The sequence below is a fragment of the Synchiropus splendidus genome, chromosome 5 (genome assembly GCF_027744825.2).
Source record: "Synchiropus splendidus isolate RoL2022-P1 chromosome 5, RoL_Sspl_1.0, whole genome shotgun sequence".
Lineage (NCBI taxonomy): Eukaryota > Metazoa > Chordata > Actinopteri > Syngnathiformes > Callionymidae > Synchiropus > Synchiropus splendidus.
In genome coordinates, this window is record NC_071338.1 from 18,198,040 (window position 1) to 18,219,504 (window position 21,465).

General features: G+C 41.7%; 2 protein-coding genes across 3 annotated transcripts in view; both read left to right on the top strand.

Annotated features, from left to right (window-relative positions):
- The window catches only part of rasa3 (RAS p21 protein activator 3), a 37,598-nt gene extending 26,103 nt beyond the window's left edge, over positions 1-11,495 (top strand). The window contains exons 8-25 of one of the 2 annotated variants that reach the window (XM_053864588.1): positions 553-626; positions 690-794; positions 2,243-2,399; positions 2,472-2,620; positions 3,818-3,932; positions 4,087-4,161; positions 4,240-4,363; positions 4,730-4,836; positions 4,934-5,011; positions 5,114-5,191; positions 5,264-5,337; positions 5,842-5,901; positions 6,543-6,649; positions 6,757-6,839; positions 6,908-7,116; positions 7,191-7,294; positions 8,714-8,897; positions 8,974-11,495. In XM_053864588.1, coding sequence (XP_053720563.1) covers positions 553-626; positions 690-794; positions 2,243-2,399; positions 2,472-2,620; positions 3,818-3,932; positions 4,087-4,161; positions 4,240-4,363; positions 4,730-4,836; positions 4,934-5,011; positions 5,114-5,191; positions 5,264-5,337; positions 5,842-5,901; positions 6,543-6,649; positions 6,757-6,839; positions 6,908-7,116; positions 7,191-7,294; positions 8,714-8,897; positions 8,974-9,049 — 1,959 coding nt within the window. In that variant the 3' untranslated portion in view covers positions 9,050-11,495. The remainder of the gene's footprint in view (positions 1-552; positions 627-689; positions 795-2,242; positions 2,400-2,471; positions 2,621-3,817; positions 3,933-4,086; positions 4,162-4,239; positions 4,364-4,729; positions 4,837-4,933; positions 5,012-5,113; positions 5,192-5,263; positions 5,338-5,841; positions 5,902-6,542; positions 6,650-6,756; positions 6,840-6,907; positions 7,117-7,190; positions 7,295-8,713; positions 8,898-8,973) is intronic. The other variant, XM_053864589.1, reaches the window with a different exon arrangement.
- A 1,160-nt stretch (positions 11,496-12,655) lies between these two features.
- Positions 12,656-21,455, top strand: pros1 (protein S). Its single transcript, XM_053864591.1, has 14 exons — positions 12,656-12,820; positions 13,183-13,340; positions 14,381-14,405; positions 14,477-14,560; positions 14,628-14,750; positions 14,824-14,949; positions 16,159-16,287; positions 16,354-16,594; positions 17,414-17,600; positions 17,663-17,827; positions 17,929-18,097; positions 18,295-18,431; positions 18,514-18,742; positions 19,233-21,455. The coding sequence occupies exons 1-14, from the start codon at positions 12,760-12,762 to the stop codon at positions 19,412-19,414; spliced, it is 2,016 nt and encodes a 671-aa protein (XP_053720566.1). The 5' UTR covers positions 12,656-12,759; the 3' UTR covers positions 19,415-21,455.
- Positions 21,456-21,465: the final 10 nt, after the last annotated feature.

Genomic DNA, 21,465 nt, shown 5'->3' on the forward strand with positions numbered 1-21,465 from the left:
GCATTTGACAACATTCCAGCAAGACCAGTTCATCAGCGCCTCATTTCCTGCGCTCATTTTGGAAACAGGAGCCTCTAACCCCCTCACCAGCAGAACTGAGCTGACATTTTCATGTCGTGCCTCCCTCTGGCCTCGCTGCAGTGGAGGGACAAGAGCGTGATTGATTCAGACAAACCGCCAAACAGTCTGACCCATTAACTTCTACACAACAAGCGCGTTTGAACAGGGTTACAGGCTGCTCCCCCCACTCTTTGTCTCACTGTCAATTCATTTACTCTTCCTTGCTGTAATAAATGCTGATGCTTTTATATGTAACCTAGTTTAGATCGAATGACTTTCGTTGGATGATGTAAAAGTGAAAGTGCTTGCAGGACATGCATTTATTTAATGGATCATTTGCAGGATTAAAGGGGGTGAAACTAGTCATTGTAAAAGTGGACTGTGGTCTCACTGGAGGTTTTAGTGAGTGGAGCACACGTGTAGTTAGTTATACTGTGTGAAGAGAAATCCTGGTGGTTTTTCTGACGCGTCTACTGTATATTGTGATTTTAGGTTACGCGACCACTAAGCTACACAAAGCGACAGTTTGACGTCGAGGAGGAAGATGTTGACAAACTGGCACTCAGGTGAGATGGAAGCTCACTGAAACAGCCCACCACATGTTTTAACTCCATCTGGCTCATGTTCAGGGTCGACCTGTGGAACGCCAGCAATTTGAAGTTTGGGGATGAATTCCTTGGTGGTGTTCGGGTTCCTCTGAGGGTCCTTGGTCAAGCTGGAGTTCATGACGCATGGTGAGTACAGATCCTTTCTCTTCATTCATGCAGTGTTGTGATGGTGGAACGAAAGCCTCGAGGTCTGGGTGGAGCCGGGGGCAGGGTTCGCAATGGGATGGATTCAAATTGAAGCGTCTGAAGACAGAGATTTATTCATCTGTTATTAACAGACTGTAGTCAAAAGCGAGAGGTTGAGAAGGAAAAGGAGGAATGTGCATTTTCAGCTGGTTCCAGAAGAGAATGAAGTTAAAAGCAGCTAATGCTGTAGTACAAATGAAGTTAAATGGATGGGGATGCTTCTAAAAAACATGAAATATGAGGTTTTGTGTCAACACAAACGTCCCCCTTTTTCGATTCATGTTGAACTTATTTCCATTCTAGTGTTGCTTCGTCTTTCTGCATTACTGTTTATGAAGTTGTGTTGGTGAAGAGAAGATTTCTAATTTCTATGGCAGTAATACATTTTTTAATTGCCATTAATCACGTAGGTTTCTGCGATTAATCTCACTTTACACATGCAGCTACAATTGGTTAAGAATAATGAACAAAAAGTAGCGTATTGTACACCTCACATTGACTTTTGTGACTTAATTGTTAATACACCAATGGATTTGCACATGAATGACGCATTAATTTCCTCAGCCCTATGAATTTCACTTATCTTTGTTTTAGCACTTTACCCGGATGAGCAATGTAAAAGTCTTTCCTTCACCCGGTATTAGCAATCCTGTGTTGCCGACATGATTTGAGTCATTTTAGATTCCCAAAACTCCTGTGAGGTTTATACTAGGTTCAAGTGTGACGCTACCTTCACAATTCAAGAACTCCTGAATGGCTGGTGGAATTGAATTATTTCTAAAGGTTCCTGTAAGGAGAAACAATCTGTATACATCCATATTGTGGACTAAGGAAATAAAAACAAAATTGCTACACACACGCAACTGCAGTGAAGAGTGAGACAAAATGCACAAAAGTGTGGCAGCTCTGGTTTGCTGTGCATTTCATTGGAAGTTTTTTCAGACTATATAAAAACTTCTCGACATTGCTCTTATCAACTGGCAGAAAAACAAAAAAATGTGTTACTGTTAATATCTTGGACAGTTGAAAAATTAAATTTATGAACTCAGATTGCATATTCATGTCATTTCAGGGATCTTACCTTATTGTAAAGTTAAAGATTTAAGCTTTGTTTTTTTGTATTTTGTATTTTGTAAACTCCATTAAACAGTGAAAAACTCATATTAATGTTTATAACTGGCACATATTGAAACTGCGGACGTATATGCTCACGTAACTAGTTTAATTGCACGGGAAGGACACATTCTGAGTTCACTTCTGACAGCTTTCCTGAGTTCTGTTCTTGTTGTTGTTTTGAGTGTTCCAGTATTGCATGTCACCTAAATGGCCTCAATGAACAGCTTGTCGAAAAAAAAGTCCCTTGGTTTCAAGAAATCCTTCTTCTCCAGGTACTTTCTCCAGCCAAGGGAGAACGGGGGCAAGTCAGTGAAGGTTGAAGACCTTGGGTCTCTTCGTCTGAACATTGTTTACACAGAGGACCACGTCTTTCCCTCTGAGCACTACACCCCTCTCAGAGATCTGCTGTTGTATTCTGCTAACGTCCAGGTGTGTGTTCCAGCCTTTGTTCCTCCAACTCCTTTTGAGCGCGAGCGCTGACTGTGCTGTTGCTCTGTGCAGCCCGTGTCAGCGTCGACAGCTCACGTTCTGGGGGAGGTGTGTCGAGAGAAGCAGGAGGCTGCCATTCCACTGGTCCGTCTTTTCCTGCACTACGGCAAGATCGTCCCTTTCATCAGCGCCATCGCTCACGCTGAAGTCAACCGCACGCAGTGAGTGTTCAGATGCCAGACAGGCTCTTAAAGAATTTTTGGACAAAAAAATTGTTATGTTATATACACTTATTTAAATTATTGGGAGCTTATATGTTTCACCATGCTGCTATTTTACTCATTTAAGGACGAGTGCTCAGTACAGCGAACCATATTGTAGTTCAGTTGATGCAATTTTTTTAGCAGGAAGTCATCTTATCTAGCACTTTGTCAGTTCCCCTGGTTTCTATGACGACTCAGTTCTCTGTCTGGGCAAAATTGAGAAATCATGATATTCGTGATATGATTAAAGCAAAGCTGAAAAGTTAGGAAGATAAACCTGGACTCCATTCTGTAAAATTAAACCGTTTTTTTTGCCTGTTATGTCACTGGGTTGTTGGGTGGGTGGAGCCAGTTGCAGCTTCTACCTGTAAGTGAGCGTCACCATGGACAGGTCACTTGTCCATCTGGGGACACATTATCTTTCTGTTGCACACTTTTAACTTCCTGTTAATTGGACTTTCAAAACTTTTTTGTATGATGTAATATATATATTAGCATAGCGACAAGGGGCCAGTGGAAATAAGTGAATTGTATTGTATCGGAGAATTGAATAGTTAGATATATACTGTTCCAAATGGATCATTTTAAAGTGAATTTGACTTTTTACTACATTCTTTTGCTGGTCAATATTAGATGCGTTTGAGACACAAGTTATACTTGACCACTTTGTTCCGAGAAATTAAGCTGCATGTCATTTTTAAGTGAGTTAGGTTTGTGTTTCAGCCAATAATCATGTAACTGACCCAAAACTGTCCATTTCTTGTTTTATGTCTGCACAAAAACATCACATCAACAATGGGCTTACTTTGGTTTCCTGTGGGGAAGAACATTTGTAAACATAATAATATTGTTCAAATTAAATTTTATGCTGGTGGAGATTTCTGAATCTTGCGCACATTTAACATCTTTGCTGGGGGAAATTCAACAAATTTAATTCACATGCTCAAGTTCTTCTCATAATTGTTATTCAGGTTTTGTGATGAAATTTGCTGCAAATATCCTAAAAGAATTTTGTTGATCAATATGCCTGTGAACAGTCTTAAGAGAACTGAAGGACTGTTATGGCCTTTTCCAGATGTTTCTCTGAAGCCATGTTTTTACTCATTTTTTCTGTCTGTTTTCTATTCATACAACACAACCTGCCTCCCTGTTTAGGGACCCTAACACCATTTTCCGGGGAAACTCGCTGACTTCCAAGTGCATTGATGAGACCATGAAACTGGCGGGAATGCACTATCTGCAAGTCACACTCAAACCAATCATAGATGAGGTTTGGCACTGCGATACTCCCATCGTTCCTTTCAGTTTTGTGTTTCCTCCAGCTACATCTCTTATTTCCAAACATCTCATTTTTGTTATTTGTGCTACATTTATAGGTGATTTTTGATTGTCAAGTGCTCATCGTTTTTGGTCTACTTCCCCAGATTTGCACTGAACATAAACCCTGTGAGATCGATCCTGTGAAGCTCAAAGAATCAGAGAACCTTGAGACCAACAGGGTCAGTGTGCGCGTGTGTGTGTGTACGCGGTCAGGACCTGGTGTTATCCGGAGTCTCTGACCCGCCTGTCCTCCTCAGGAAAACCTCCGTCACTATGTTGACCGTATCTTCAATGTCATCACCACCTCTGGTGTCCGGTGCCCAACTGTTATGTGTGACATCTTCTTCTCGCTGCGGGAGTCGGCAGCCACTCGTTTCCAAGGTAACACTCACGCATATGAGTAGGTGAAGATCACCAGCGCTGAATTGGAAATAGACTATTAAGAACAGGATGTGCATGATTTCCAAGGACAAAGGTCCTTTTTGATCCTTGAGCTTCTGTTCGAGACACGTCTATTTTATGTACTCTATTGCCCCCTTTTGCCTGCCAAGCGGTACTGCAAAAACAAAGTAACGGCTTAAAAACTGTCTGTCTGTCTGTCTCAATCTTTCTGGTTGTCTGCTTTGATCCAAATAAAGTGATATACAGATATACAGGAATTGTATGAATAAAAGGATGACACTACCGTGTAGACTTGTCCTCTACATAATTTGTGTATGAAATTACAATCCATGTTTTATATTTTAGTCGACCAGGATGTGAGGTACACGGCTGTGAGTAGTTTCATCTTCCTTCGCTTCTTCGCTCCGGCCATCCTGTCCCCCAACTTGTTCCATCTTCGGCTTCATCATCCGGTTAGATTCTAATCTTTGATGTTTTTTTTGCGGGGGGTGGTTATTTTGCTCTGAAATATGGTGGAATTGACTTCTGCACTTTTGTTTGCTCGTCCAGGATCCCGCCACATCTCGGACGCTCACACTCATTTCTAAGACAATCCAGACTTTGGGAAGTCTTGCCAAATCTAAATCAGTGAGTTAAAACTTAACACTCCTATTATATTTTTCCTGTTAGATTATGTTTATTTTACTTTTTTTTTTAACTATTTTTTACTCGCTTCCCATTTTCCTCAAGGCCAATTTCAAGGAGTCTTACATGGCTGCGTTCTACGACTACTTCAATGAGCAGAAGTATGCAGACGCTGTAAAGAATGTAAGTTTCCCAGTCTTATCTTATTATATGCTGTATTTGACTTGACCGAATGTCCTGCTTGTTTCCCTCCAGTTCCTTGACCTCATCTCCACCTCTGGAAAGTGGGATCAGAAGAGTATTGAAACGCCTATCATGCTGAAAGAAGGGTAAATCAATATGTTTCATTCAGTAATAATTAATTGCTAGCCATAAAGATGTGGCTGTGTGTCATTTAATTACACAAAAATATATATTTAGAAAATTGTAATTGATAGTTTCATGTGTTTTATATCAAGAAATGTATGCACTGTTTGCTCAACGGCATGAAATTAATGTCCACCGCTCGCTACTATAATATCTGGCCACAGAAAACATAAGATTCTGTTTGTCATCCTGATTTTCAATATTAAAATGCTGTCTTGGAGACAAACTGACCTCCAACCCCGATGGATGGTGTGCTAGTATTGCAGAATATATAAAAAGATTCCATCAAGGTTTTTAAGAACACATAGCACTTTAAAAAGTTAGACACAGCTCTGCACAAAAGCCTTCTAACTAACACATTCTGCGTTCCACATTGCATATATTATAAGAACCTGAGTGACGGGAGGTTTAGCAGGATGTCACTCATCCTCATCCCCCCCTTCTTTTGTTTCTGCTACCTGACAAAGGAGTGTAAAACTGACAATAAAGAGGGTTGATGGGAAGGGGTCAAAAGGCACGAAGGGCAGGTAAGCGCTTCCGTGTATCAAGGCCTCGCCCTTGTGACCCTAGTGTGTGTAAGATGTGACCTCTCCCAGAATGTTGTGTGAGGTGGTGCTGTAGAGGCCTCAGTGATGCTCAAGGATCATCACTTGAATAAAGCTATTTAGACTTTCTGTGCCCACGTCCCTGCCCGTAATACCTCCTGTCTAGACAGTGAAGTTGTATGACCACTGCTGGCTCCAGGCAGATTCCCATGATGTCACCCAAGTGTGTTCGCCTCCCTGTGCTTGTGTTATGATTTTTACAAATCACTTAATTGCCCCTCATATCCTGAAGCTGACAGAAAATTGAGTAATAACTTAACATGTGTTTTTACAGTCATTAATGTGAGATTTTTTTTCCCACTGAAATGACCTGCCTGCACATGGTTTCCAGTATCAAGTGTCCAGGTCATATGTTTCTTAACAGGGAAAGACATTTGGGATGAAATGTTTGTCGTCATAACATCATACTTCCCAACGGAATGTGACTCATTGGAGACTTTCCAGTTTCACTCCCATACGGGGCACCAAATTCCCACTGTTGACAGAATACTTGACGTGGTTGCCTCGGTGTGTTGCAAAAGCAGTGACAGCTTCTCTTCCTCCTGACTTGATCTCTTCTCCAGATTCATGATCAAACGAGCACAGGGCAGAAACCGGTTTGGCATGAAGAATTTCAAGAAGAGATGGTTTCGCCTCACCAACCATGAGTTTACCTACCACAAGACCAAAGGTACACTCAAGAGTTCACCTTTGGCTTTTGTGTTTTGAGTATATTTGGAAAGTTGTTGACATTAACTATAAAGCACCATAATGTACTGTTTCCTTTCTGTATTGCAGGGGAAGGAGCCCTCTGTAGCATTCCCATAGAGAACATTCTGGCTGTGGAGAGGCTTGAGGAGGAGTCTTTTAAGATGAAAAATGTAAGAGTTTGGTCCCACCCTTGGTGACTGGTGTTGCGCCAGCTGAGAGTCTTTTTTGTTTCCCGCAGATGTTTCAGGTGATCCAGCCAGAGAGGGCGCTCTATATCCAGGCCAATAACTGTGTGGAGGCCCGAGACTGGATTGATATCTTGACCAAAGTCAGCCAGTGCAACCGCAAGCGCCTGAGCACCTACCATCCTTCAGCCTACCTCAATGGCCACTGGCTCTGCTGCAAGCTGTCTGCTGACGCTGCCCCTGGCTGCACGCCGTGCACTGGGTATGGCACTGCTTCAGGTTGCTTCTCGCCTCTCAACCTCGCCTTGCTCTCAACTCAGTCCTCTGTGTGTGCAGTGGTCTCCCCGCAAACATCCAGCTTGATGTTGATGGCGACAGAGAGACTGAGAGGATCTACTCCCTGTTCAGCACCTACATGACCAAACTGATCAAGATGCAAGGTGTGATGCTGCAGAAACATCCTGGCTTCAGAATGAACAACTGTCCTTTCTGTTTGTTCCTAGCCCTCTGATTTCCTCCCACAGTTCATAAAGAGATTAGTTGGTGACGCTAAATTGTGAATGGCTGTTTCTCTAAATTCGTCCCATGTCCCTAAAGTAGTCCGGTTTTTGGCGGCCTGTTTTAGTTTTGTCTTTGCCATTCTTTTACCTTTTATCTGTTTTGGTATCATCTGTACTGTTTGTAGTATTTTTATAGTATTGTTTTAGTCAGTCATCCATGGCAATTTTTGTCTAGTCAACAAATCTCCTTTAAGATTTAGCATAAATGTGGTTGTTTTGTTGAAATATGGACTAAAATTATAGTCTATAACCTTGTGTATCAATAGAACCCTCATTGTTTTACACAGCATTGAAAAAGTATGAGACACTGTGGTATCTGTTACAGCTTGGTCTACACAGGTCAGTGATGAAAGTGAACACAGAAACGGCATGAATTACACTCAGAGTCTGTTAATAACAGCTCACTTGTCTGATTGAAGCACTGAGTACGTTCCGTGGAGCTGTGCTCACTCAGCATTGGTGCAGAGACTGGTGTTGGCAATAGTGTCTGTTTCTCTGTGTCAGACTACTGAGCTCTGTTTTGGGAAGTTAACAAAAGCACGACAGGTGCGTGTTCTAAGTACTGTTTCGAGGAACAGTGTTCTGTGTATGCAATGCTGGAAGTGAGCTGCGACTGATGAAACTAAGATGAAGGCTTGTCTTGTTGTGGTCAATGAAAATCAGAGACATTTTATACTAGTTTTATTTTCTAAACCGCATCCAGTCTAATTTTTTTTGTCAGCAATGTCGCAGTATATATTCAACTAGCGTTTTTCCGCATGTCATAGCGGTACATTTCGTTGACAGGAGCAGCACTTAGTTCCACGTTTCACTTTGTCATTCCCTAAACTAAACATATAGCATGTGTTTCAACTATTATTCATGTTGATCGTCGTGAAGTCTGTTTCATTCAGTTGAGTGAAGATGAGATGCTTCAGTCTGCAGCGTCGCTCACACACACAGACCGGGGCCACGTTATTGGTGGTATGAACCATGTAAAAAAAATATAAGTAAAATAAATGGCGCACACATTTCTTGATATTTCGAGGAAGATCATGGTAAAATGAATATGAATTTTAAAAGTACATGCACAAGAGACATAGGCCAGACGCGAACCAGCAACCTTGTGACACAGAGGGATGTGCTTTAACTGCTACGCTGCTGCTAAGTCACGTGACCAGCTGTGTGAGGAGAGCCTTACAGCCTTACATATTTGTAGGATGTGGCTCTTTTCAGCAACACAGTAAAACAGTGCTTAGTCTCTGACTGCTTGGACACCCCTGGGCTAGAAAGTGTTTCACCGCCATCTTGTGTTTGCAGAGGCCTGTGGAAGCAAGTCCGTGTACGATGGGCCCGAGCAGGAAGAGTACTCCACCTTTGTCATCGACGACCCGCAGGAGACCTACAAAATCTTGAAGCAAATAGTTTCCGCCGTGCAGACGCTGGAGCAGCAGCACACCAAGTACAAACGGGACAAATTTAAGAAGACAAAGATTGGCAGCCAGTATGTTGCGTTGTTACAGTTCCAGTCTTAACCGACTGTGGGAACGACGTTAACTGTCTTTCATTTTTGTCCTCAGGGAGCATCCAATTGGAGACAAGAGTTTCCAGTGTTACATCCGCCAACAGTCTGAAAGCTCCACGTACTCCATTTAAACCAGCATATTTTTACTGTAAAAAAATATTTGTGTCAAAGTTCTGCAGCTGGAGTTGACCTGATCTGCGTGAGTTCCCTCGCTGGCCCAAATGAGTCCCAGCATGAGGCGTGACTTATTTTCCAGTGTCTTAAGGTGCAGTTCTCCGTATAAGACGGATCAGCAAGAAGGAGCGGTTGAAACAAATGAAGATCCAGTCACATCTTGCATCTGCCGTCTGCACGGTGAAGTCACTTTCGCTGGACACTTGTGATGGAGGCCAACGCGCACTTTAATCACCTTCAAATCTTCGGTCTCACAGCACATTTTTTTAAGCTTATTTTATGTGTTTGATTTGTGTTTTGTTGTGATGTATGTTTATTAGTATTTTACTTCTCACCGACCAAACTATAGAAGGGAGTACTCTCATTTTTCCACTTCAGATGCGTTGCTCTCCCGGTGTTTTGTTGTTGTACCCTGACTCCGCTGAGAACAGCTGAGGACACGTCATGAGGGATTGTCAGGACCAAGCAAACTGTACACTCCATTGAAATTCACCGCTCTATTCTTTCATGCTAATGTTTATTTTAGGCCTTTTCATTGTAGCTGCGCAGTGTGTGTTCAGTTAAAGAAAAGAAGAAGCCTGAAATCCATTCAAAAAAAGTCATTGAACAAACTTCATGGTGGTCTCAGTTTTGGGTCTTGACTTTTTCAGATTAGCAATCAGTTATGTATGTCTCTTTGCTGATTTACTGACTTTTTTTCTGTCCCTATGCTTTGATTCAATGGAACACAGACTTACAAAACTGCAGGGATTTTGATGTGTGCAGAGATAAGACATTTATTTAATGCCAAAAATGCTCATTTTAAAAGCTAAAACTTTTTTTAAATTATCCTTTTAGTCCATGCTCATTTAATATGTTATGTCAGAACAAATTGTAATTGTGGTTTTTATTTGCTTTTTATAAAACAAGTTTGATCATAACTCCAAGTCAACTTCATGTAGACAGCGGAATTAGCTTACTAACAGCGACAGGTGATTCGTAATTTAGCAATAAAAAAAAACATAGCAGGAGAACAATTTTGTTTTTATGTGAATCATTGGCCGTTTTTTTGCACTGTCATTTGTCTCATAGTTGGATTGACTATGCATTCTTTTGATCCAAATGACTCCAAAGCTTTTGGATAAAAATGCCTGTGTCGCTGTTACTGGGGTTGGAGGGTCTTGTTGTCAAAGATGGACAGATGATTCGCACAGCTGGGTTGATGAAACGCTCGCCCTATTTTCACTTTCACCTGCAGAACAACCAAGACTAAGCTATTTCATTGGGCTTTCTAGTGATGATATTGCGTCTTCAGATGATTGATACCTCTTCTGAGGAAGTTGTAGCTCCCCTTTTAAGTAGTTCCATTCCTCCTGTGGTGACCTGTGGACCAGATACCAATGCTCATGACCTGCTGTCATGATGGTTAGATGACAGTACGGCCACCATGACTTAAGGGTGCCCCCTACTTCTCTTAAAAAAGACAGAGAAATTGACACACACACACACACACACACGAGTGTTGTCCATTTTCAACACAGCTTCACCAGCACTTGATCAAACACACGCATGTGCACCTCCGTGACCACGTATTGTCCATTCCTGCCCTCCACCTTGTTTGTGTTCATGTGACCCTAAACAGTGCCACTCACCCCTTTTCTACCATGATCCTGTGAACAATGATTTGTTATCTAGTTTTTATATCACGACTTCTATGTTTGTTTTTTTCGTCGTCATGTCTTTTTTTTTTAATCTCGCTGCATTTCTGAATGACTGCTAGGTGTTGTAATGTGTGCTCAATTTATAAATGTGTGTGTCCAGTATGGATGACTAACATGACGGGTTCTATTGCCAACTCAATTAAACCAGTGTTGTTATTGCTATTTAAAAAAAAAAAAGAAAAAGAAATTATTATTCTTATTATACACGTAGCTTAACTTTGGCCTCATCTATCCACTTTGTATAGAGAACCACAATTCCTTTTAAGGATCTATTGCCAATACTTTCTCCCCCAGATATGTATCCCAGCAGTCATTGCTGTCACTAAATTTCTCAGGTGAATAGAATTCAGGAGAAACCACATCATCAGTTAGTTGACTTCGCTTAAGCTTGGATATTGGTGTTGTCTGTGGGCAGTTACAGGAATGACCGCCTCCCTCTGACTGAAGCTTTGGAAGGACTGGCTGGTCTCCGAGCATGCAACATTGTCAGTTGTTATCAAGCCAACATGAATATTTTTGATTCACATTTGCTGACCTTTGTTATTATATACATACTGTATAAGGGAGAACACAGTGTATTTTGTATAAAGTATTAATAAGCCTGTTGTATGTGTATATAAAACTGTTGAATGAATGATAAAATGTGATGTCCACCTGAAACCTAAATGAAATGATAATAAGGCAAATCCAGTGTCTGTCCATTTTTACAAAATATTTTTGGAGGAATAACAATTGTTATTGTAGCCTACTATCTAAAAATTGGAAAAACACATTTTCAAAACATTAATAGATTCAGCAGGGGTCACCAACCTTATAGCAACCGTGAGCTACTCCAAAGGCACTGCTTGACCCGAAGGGCTGCCATTGTCTCAGTGCACTTCTGAATTTATGATACACAACTGATGATAAATGATATTCCTTGTCTCTTTGCAGTTTTTACAATAATTACCAATGATGTAACAAAAAAAAATCTGACAAAACCAAACATAATAAGATGAAAATTTAAATCATTATTATTAGGTTTTTTATCGTGTTAGGTGTGTTTTTTTTTAGTCCCCTGGTGCCAGTAGGCACCATGTTGGTGACCCCTTCCGTATGATATTGAACGTCTTCCCTCCACCTGGACAGGACATTAAAGGTCATTTAGTTTGAATGTTCCCACTGATGGTTTTAGATTTTGTGGTTTTTCTTCATTAATTACACAAGGTTGTCATAACTGTAGCAAATATAGTTGATGAGTCACACCATGAGTTTGTGGAGGCATTGAGTCTAGGCTTAGAGGAGAAGTCAGCATCAACGCACAGCAGTATAGTACGACTTCATGTGTTTTCACTGAGAACGTTGATGGGGTCAGAAGGAGGAAGCCAATGAGGGAGTTCAGAGAGAGGAAGTGTGGTCAGGAGCATCAGAGAAGTATGTGAGGGTGGTGGAGAACATGCATGAAGACAGTGAGACGGTGTGCTGTAGTTGAGAGTAGAGCTGTACTGAGCCCAAATAACCAAAATCCAAAGTTGAATCAAGGCATTTTTTCTCTCTGGGACAGTGATCTGTAGTGAGAGTGAAGATGACGAACAGTTGGTGGGTTTATGGAGGTTCAGGTCCAGCACAATGAAGAAAAAAAAAAAAAGAAAGATGGAGATAATAAAAAAATGAAAAAAAAAGAGGATAAAATGAGCGAAACTGTAAAAAAAAGTTGTGATGACTCAGTACATGGTTGTGTACGGAGATGATGACAAAACAAACCGTGTTCCTGATCTGAAGTGGCCTCCACCCGGGGCTTGCTCCCGCTCGCTCTCTCCCCCTCCTACCCTCCTCCTTTCTCTTTCCATAGGCCCGCTTCCTCCTCCCCCGGGCCCCGCTCACCCCCTCCCTTCCCCAATCGACCGAACCCACTTTCGGGAAGTTTTTACCCCCGGATCTTGGCCAGCGTTTTCCGAGAGGCAAAGTTGGATCTAGCCGGGAGCAGCATGTGGAGGCAAACGGCAGCGGCCCTCCTGTTCCTGCTGACGCTGTCCGAGGCTGATCGGTGTAAGTCTGCGACTGTCTCGGTTCCTGACGAGAAAGTGCTCCGTTGTGACAACACTATTTTTTAGATGGTTCGCAACACGTAGTTCCCGGATCCCAAGTTAGTGTTGATGGGATTTTGACTAGTTTTACCGACAATGTCAACACAGCGTGCACTAGAGGCACTTTCAGAATTAGAGGTTTCGCAATGACCCACTTTTCTGGCCAATAGTTGAGACACATTATTCACCAGTATACATGACTCCAGTGACCTCTGGGATTAGGACAGTGTGGTTTTGATATAACCCTTGCGTGTTGTTTGGTTAAACCCACTTTGATCCTTGTGTTTGACCCCGGTTGCTGACACACTTTTGTGCATCTCCCAGTCCTCAGCCAGAGCTCAGCCTCCCAGTTCCTCAGGAGGCACAGGAGAGCCAACTCTCTGTTTGAGGAGCGGATGAAGGGAGACCTGGAGAGGGAGTGCATTGAGGAGCTGTGCAACAAAGAGGAGGCCAGGGAGATCTTTGAGAACGAGCCGGAGACTGTAAGTGACACTGATAACTTTACAGGTCACAAATGAGTGGAGTGTTCCTTCACCCAAATAAACAAACTAGAATACTGCTTTTGAAGGTCATGTTTACATTCTTCTATGCTTTTTTTCTGGTACTTCCATCTCCAAGATTCTACTCTCTGACTCTCCTCTCAGATGTTCAAGCCAGTCTGTTCTAACTTCTCCACATGCATCTTGTCTAAACCAATTATCATGACAGGACCAATAAAGCTTCTCGTGGTCTACTCCACCCTGTCTGCACTCTCCTCTTCACCTCCATGGAGCTCTCTCCATCGCTCCTGATGATTAATCCCAGATATTACTCATCTTTTTTCTGGTCCTCTGCTCTCGCTTCTTCTCATCTGTCTTGACCTGAATCAAATGATGGACCCATACATACATTTCAAGAACAAAATATTGTTCATTTTGCATCAGTTTGACAACAGCACAATAAATCACGATGGTGGCTATATTCAAGTTTTTATATCACCTTATTTAAACGAAAGCTCTCTTAATGTCTTGAAAATATTTGTATCAGAATTTCAGTTTTATAAGAATTTCAAGTACATTCAGAGTAGTGGAAACCCTGGCCGAAAAACAACCCTGAACAAAAGCAAACAGATGCTTTTGTTTGCTTTTGTTCAGGGATTCCTCCATGGTTGTTGTTGTTGTTGTTATCATCCAAGCTGCAATGTGTCTTGTGCATCAGTGTGACCAGTGTTGACCAGGAACTCCTGCACTTACAAAGGTTCCCTGTTGTCTGGAGAGCAAACTGTTCAATTAAATTGTTGTTGATTGTTGTAATTAATTAATAATAATAATGTTGTAATTATTTAATTGTTTAAATAAATGGTTTAAGTAAATCGTTAATGTCCCACCATTAATAAAAAGTAAAGGTCAAATTTTAACCCTGTAACATACAGATTTGCTTTTATGTGAAAGCGAGGGTTAGTAGAAAAGCACTGAGGGATCTAGTCTTGTGAGTTCATAGCCAGTGTAACCTGAGATAATGACTTTTCTTCTCCACTTCACAGGAATACTTCTACCCGAAGTATGTCGGTGAGATTCCTATACCTTATGTCTCTTTGATATTATCAAGTCCTCTCAACTAACAGCCCTCTCTGTTTCAGTCTGTCTGGGGTCTCACCGTGTTGGCATCGGTAAACACAACACAGATTTGGCCATCCCATCTGATCTGCGCACCTGTGTGAAGGGTGAGGGAGTGTGATGCCGGTGCAGTGTATCCAAATGTTTCCAAGCCATTTGGTTGTTTGTCGGCAGAGATCAGTAACCAGTGTACGCCGTATCCATGCTACAAGGAAGGCTCAGAGGGCTGCAAGGATGGCCAGGCCTCCTTCACTTGTTTGTGTAAACCAGGATGGAAAGGTCAATTATGTGAAACTGGTGAGGTTTTTCTGTTCTTTATAAAACATACAAAGGCAGGAATATGTTCAAAGACTCCCACTCTGCTATGCAGACATCGATGAGTGCACTGATCCAGAGGTTCCAGATCGATGCAACCAAAAATGCTACAATATTCCAGGGAGTTTCCACTGCATGTGCGAGGAAGGCTACTATATCATCGACAACATCAACTGTGTGGGTAAGACGTGAATATGTGCAACATATTTTCCGCTCCTTACGAGGACCGTCAAAACTCGCCAGTTTACTTTAGGAGGACACGCAGATGCTCATGTAGAATTGCAGCTGAACAAACATGTCTGAAGTGTTATGGATTTTAATGGCAAACATTATTCCCCACTGATTCACTCCGCAGAGCTTTTCCGGACATGACCAGCTGTTTCTGACGAAAAAGGTTTAGTTGATTTCATAAGGAGCTACATTCCTTTTTTCACCACTCGAATTAGTCATCACTTCTGTTTTGTTAACTCTTTTATTTGTCTTTGCACGGTACAAAGTCTTCACAAACATGTCCTGACTAGGGTGGTTGATTATCTGTTGAAAACAGGTGTTTAAATAAGTCCTGGCTTTTTTATTTTAAATGTAAGAAAATATCATTAACACTTAAACTTCAGTGCCGGTAAGGTTACCAAGGGAGACCTTTTTCTATTTGAATATTGGCAACCTAAAAAAATGGTGAACTTTTATTCGAGTCTGTGGCTGTTTTTGAATAGATAAATTATGCATGTTAATGTGTGTTGTACACAATTGTAAGGATGTTTTAGAATTACCCTAATTTCCAGACTATGGAGCGCACTGGAACATTAGCCGCACCCACTAAATTTAAAAAGAGAAATCTTGTTCTTAAATATGCCGGTCAATAAGCCGTGGGTGCAGTGGTGCTGTCTGCGCTGTAGAGAGGCTTAAAAATGACCCTAACTTCTAAACTAGTTTTGAAAACAAGGTCCAGCATCAAGACTGACTCATGAAGCAAACTGGGCAATGTTCTAAAGTTGAATCATGAACTTCTCATATCTTTCATTTACATTAAATTGCTGAAAACGCGCTGTTTTCGCAAGCGTGTCTGACACCACAACCGGTGTCAGCTGCTGCTTCTTGTCACCGGTCCTCCAGGAGATCGGCTCTGTTGACGGAGCTGCAGACATGTGAGCAAAAACGGCGCATTCTGAGCGTTTTAAGGGTTAATAAAAAGCCTGTGAGTTCATTGATTAGTGACAAGGCTCTGTCTACTGTATTTTGGCAGCATGACACTCTTTAGCCTGTGAAACTCCATATATTAGCCAAGTCATATTAGATGCAAGGTTCAGACCAAGAGAGAAAAGTAGCGACTTATAGTCCAGAAATTACAGAAAGTCATTACTTTATTCCAAAATTGTTTCTGATCACCCAGACATTGATGAATGCCAGCAGTACCCCAGTATTTGTCAAGAGCCGGCCAAATGTGTCAACACTCCAGGCATGTTTGAATGTCAGTGTGGTGCGGGATTCAAATACAACTTCACCACCAAAACCTGCGATGGTAAGTCCTCTGGTTGGACACTTAAGAACCAATGCAAAGATTTTGTAAATATTCTTCCTGTTGCAGATGTGGATGAGTGTGAGAACAAAGTGTGCGACGGCACTTGTATCAACACTGTGGGCAGCTACGAGTGTCACTGCGACGGCCGTCAGGGTCTTCGCTTGGCGGAGAATCACCTCTTCTGTGAGGCCATTCCTGTGTGTGTGGATCTGCACGATTTCAAACACCCAGAAATGCTGTACCTGGGAGAGCAGTTCACTGGGCTACCTGTCATTTACCTGCGCTTCCGTCTGCCAGAGAACACAAAGTGAGTTTGGAGTTTCTCTCAGCCGTCATTTTATGTGTCTATTTACATTTGAGGTAGGCAATTTAAGTTCCTACAGAGCAAAAACCCAAGTTTGTCAAGCCTTATTTTTCGTCGAAATATCTCATCCCACTTGATTTTAGATTGGTTCACTTATAAATGACAGATAAATTGATACGTTTTTTCACTTATTTCAAGGTAAAAGTACAATAAACCGAGTGAAAAAACAACATATGTTAGATTATATTGCCTTGAAAGAAGTCCCTCCATCTTGCTGTCATTTATAAGACAGCAGAAAAAGATGTGAAATGAAGTCGGGGAGATGTGAAAAACATTAGAAAAAGTAAATAAATATGTAATTATTTCCTTAGCAGTGAGGCACATCATTATATTTCTCTCATTTATTTTGAGAGGCAATACATTGTCTTGTAATCCAGGTAAGAGGAAATAAAGGAAAACAAAAAAACGTAAGCCCTACCACGTTATATTTGGAATAGTTATATTTATTGAGATAGTAATGATAGTTGTAGAAATGATTTTTGCGAAACATTCTAGATGATCCGTTTCATAGCTTCACTCTAACTTTATGAGGGCCAGATAAAAACAGAAGGTGTGACGTGTGTAGGAAAAGCTAGTCAACAGAAGGTAGAAGAAGTATTATTACTATTATTATTATTACTCTGTATTATCTTGCTCTACACACCTGTTGTAAACTCCACAAGCAAAAATGACTTTTTTATTTCTAAAGATTATGTTGATCTGTCCAGTAAACTGCACAGAAAAGGTGGAGTTTTCTCTGAATGTGTTTTTCATTTCTGTCAGGTTCGCTGCAGAGTTTGACTTCCGCACCTTCGACCCAGAGGGAGTGATCCTGTATGCTGAGTCTTCCCAGGACTCGTGGTTCATGCTGGGGCTCAGAGGTGGCCGCATTGAGGTGCAGTTCAAGAACCAGCACACGTCCAAAGTCACCAGCGGTGGCAAAGCCATCAACGATGGGCAGTGGCATGTGGTGAGGAAAGGTCCCGAGCCATTTCTTCCAGTTTTAGTTCTCTTCAAAGGTGTTGTGTGCAGATCTCTGTGGACGAACTGGAGAGTAGCATCAGTGTGAAGATCAGCAAGGAGGCAGTGATGAGCATCAACAGCCCAGACAGCCTCTTCACATCAGTTAATGGCAAACTGGAGACCAAAGTTTACATTGCTGGTCTCCCAAACCGGACCGATAACGTCATCAAACATGTGAGTCAAAAGTGAGCGGTCTGCCTGTGACTTCTGTGGTTTGTGAGCTTGAGAAAATAAAATAGTACCTCAGAAGTTGTTGACCATACCTGCCCCCTCAGATCAACCCACGACTGGACGGCTGCATCCGAGGTTGGAACCTGATGAATCAAGGGGCGTCCGGAGTGAAAGAAGTCATTCAAGAGAAGAAGAGCAAACACTGTTTTGTTCATGTGGAGCGAGGCTCCTTCTTCTCTGGAGCTGGACTGGCGAGCTTCAACATTAACTACAGTGAGTAAGTTCAGTTGAGCTTTTTATTTTACAATATACAGATGGAAAAGTCGTCGAGAAGAATAAACAAAGGGGCTTATTACTTGCATGGGATCTAAGGACATGATTTTATTTCTCTTTATTTTGCCCCCACATCCCACTTAAAACTGTGATCCCTGGACTTACATGTGTGTGCCTCTCTGTCACTGTGTGGCCAGGTGACTCACAAAGCTGGAAGGTCGATGTGAGGATGAACATTCGCCCCTCTAGCAGCACAGGAGTCCTCTTTGCTCTGGTTCAGCACAACACTGTCCCTTTGTCCATCGCTGTGGAAACAAAAGGAGAACTTGACGCTGTATATACATTAATTCTGACACAGCAAGACGACTGAACCACAGCAGAATCTTAACCCGGTTATTTGTTCTTTCTGACTACAGATGTTGAAGGTTTTCATGAACGGCGCTGCCGTGGCAACACTGGAATCCGTGATGTTGTGTTACCCTGAGAGCCTGTCAGTGAAGTTGAACCTAACAGCTACTGAAATCCAAATTTCAGCCAACGCATCTACCGTTACCTACATAGCGGATAGCGCCCTGCAGGAGGCGCTACAGCGTCTCAATTCCACAATGCAAGAACCGGTTGCCACATATGTTGGAGGAATACCAGGTCAGAGCGGTGCATGATAAACTCTTTGCTATAATTTCGTTCTTATAATAAGGAATTATCATCATTTATATTTTTACAATTACTGTGAGAACGCCACAAGTGTTTTTATTTTCAGAAAAGTCATGCAATAATATTTAATAATTGAATTAAACGCCACAGTTATGATTCATATTAATCATTAATGTTATGTATAAATGTCATATATTTGCTTGAGCCAGCAATTGGTTATGAGTATGTCGCATGATAAATATTATAGCTTATATTATATTATACCTAGATCTATATTCTAACTATGTACAATAAAAATATGGAGGGAAACAATGGATGAAAATGATTCTTACATAACCTGAAAGAAGTTCAGTTCTTCTTACGCCGCACTTAGATTGTAGTACAATGTTTGGGCGGACTGTGGGGTCACTGTGGTCGAAATACTATAGAGCTTTTTCTTCACTTTAACTGACAGACCTCTATTTTTCATTCCGTCTCTCAGAACACATTCCATTCTCCGCCTCCCCGGTGACGGCGTTTTATCACGGCTGCATGGACATCACTGTCAACGACCAACTGCTGGATTTTGACGAAGCACTGAGCAAACACAACAGCATTAAGTCCCACTCTTGTCCTCCCGCTTCTGCCCATGACCCAAATGTTGCTCACATGCAAAGAAAGTGACCTGAATTAGCCTCAACATTAGTCGACCTCCCGCTGGATCGCCTTCCTGTTCCACTGCTCAGAGAGGAAATTCACCAAAAGTCTTAGTATTGAAAGGTATTTGACCTAGTTCAAGTGTTTTCTATTTCCCTGTTATTTTCAGTGGTCCTGGGACCGATTACGGACTGTGATCTGTGACGAAAGCTGTCGTGAGTGAACTTTTGGGAAGCTGGCTGGCTGAATGATGGAGTTATAGCAGTTCTTGCAATTAAGAATAGGATTTCCAAGAAACACTGAAAACAGCTGAGCCCTAGCAGCCATAACATGTGCTGAGCAGCAGATGTTTTTAAAGAGACAGAAACAGCTGCTGGGACCACCGGTCTTGTTGAATCATGTGAATGAGATGATCTTTAATTCCACTTGAGTTGGGGGGTGGGAGGGCGCAAATATCAGGAGACACTGACTTGGACAGGAATGAAATATTCCAGCTGGTGTTTATATACACAAATATGCTGTCATGAAATCACTGTTGCTCAATTTAAATCATTTCCTGGACGTGTTGTTGATCAAAAGGCTGGGTGTAATTGGAGAACTTCTGCTGTTGAAAGCATCTTGTAAATAAGAGGAGCCATTGATAAGCTAAATTTAGTGGTTGTATAGTGATGTTGTGGTTTAATAAATATGCTTATTGACAACATGACGTCTGCTCGCATGTTATCACTGAATTAACCTTGGCATGCAGGACACAAATCCCATTGTTTTAGCAACTAAAGTTGTTTTATACTTAAACTAGAAAGTTGCTGGGGCACCAGTGTAATTTCCTGACGTAAAATCAGTGCCTGACACATACAGTGGTACCTCGGTTTTCGAACGTCCCGGAATTCGAACAAATCGGAGTTCGAACAAAAATTTCGAGATTCTTTTGCGTGCGCGGACCGATCCGCTAACCCACGACACGCTTTGTTATTGTGTATAACGCAGCCTCTGTATGCAGACGTGTCCTGTTAGCTACATTTACTGACGTTTTTTTCATCATATTGAGGTGTAAAACCTTTCCTGTCTCCACACTGGACCGTGGTAGAGTGTCACAGGGGAGGTGCTCGCTCTCCACACCTTCGAGGCTGGAGCGCACACATCAGGGTTTTATGTCCTGTTGTGGGCTGGAGCTGGGACAGAGATGAGGCGAGTCTGGGACAGAGCGTGACTTGGTTTATGACTTTGTCCCAGCCAAACTGCACAGAAGCGCACATTCAGAGCTGGACACGCACCGGGCACCTCTTCACTTCTGGAGAGACGTCACTCACTCGGCAACCCCTCCCACATGCAGCGGCCACACACATAGAGGAACAGCGCACCTGCAGCAGACACTCTGCATTCACTCCTACAAAAGCCTATTTTAAGGCTTGGAACCCATTATTTCTTTTTCCATTCATTGTCATGGGAAAAATCGATTCAGATTTCAAACAATTCGAACAATTTCCAACGGATTGTGGTCGAGAACCGAGGTGCCACTGTATTTGTTCTCGTAATTCATGTGAATATTTCCCATGCAATGAACACAAATGAACACCAGGTGGCAGTAGCGTCATCAAGCTTCAATAAAGCACACAGGAAACGCAAAGAAGAGACCATCAGCAGGGAAAGAATTTAGAAACCTTTCACGATATTGGTAAATCCACATTTTTTTTATTCAATTGTGTGTTGCGTTTCAGTTGAAAGTGTTTCTGCATGTTTAACTGAGCTGATGCACTAATCTGCTAATATAAACAATGGGGCAAATTTTAAAAGGTTTTTGTTTTGACTTTTTTTTTTATCAATCTTTTTTATCAAAAAAACATTTTAAAACAGGGCACCTCCAAAATCAAGTCACTACTGGGTTAGTTTCCAAATGCTAAGAGTTAAATATGTCTACACAATAAAGGTTATTCATAATCCATAATCTCTGTGATTGGTGGAGTTATATTGGAACATTTTTGGTACATTTTGAAGACTGAATATGTCTGACGTGTTGACTTGTAGATGATGTGAAAAAAAAATGTCTGAGACTGTCAATTCATAATTTGTACTTAGAC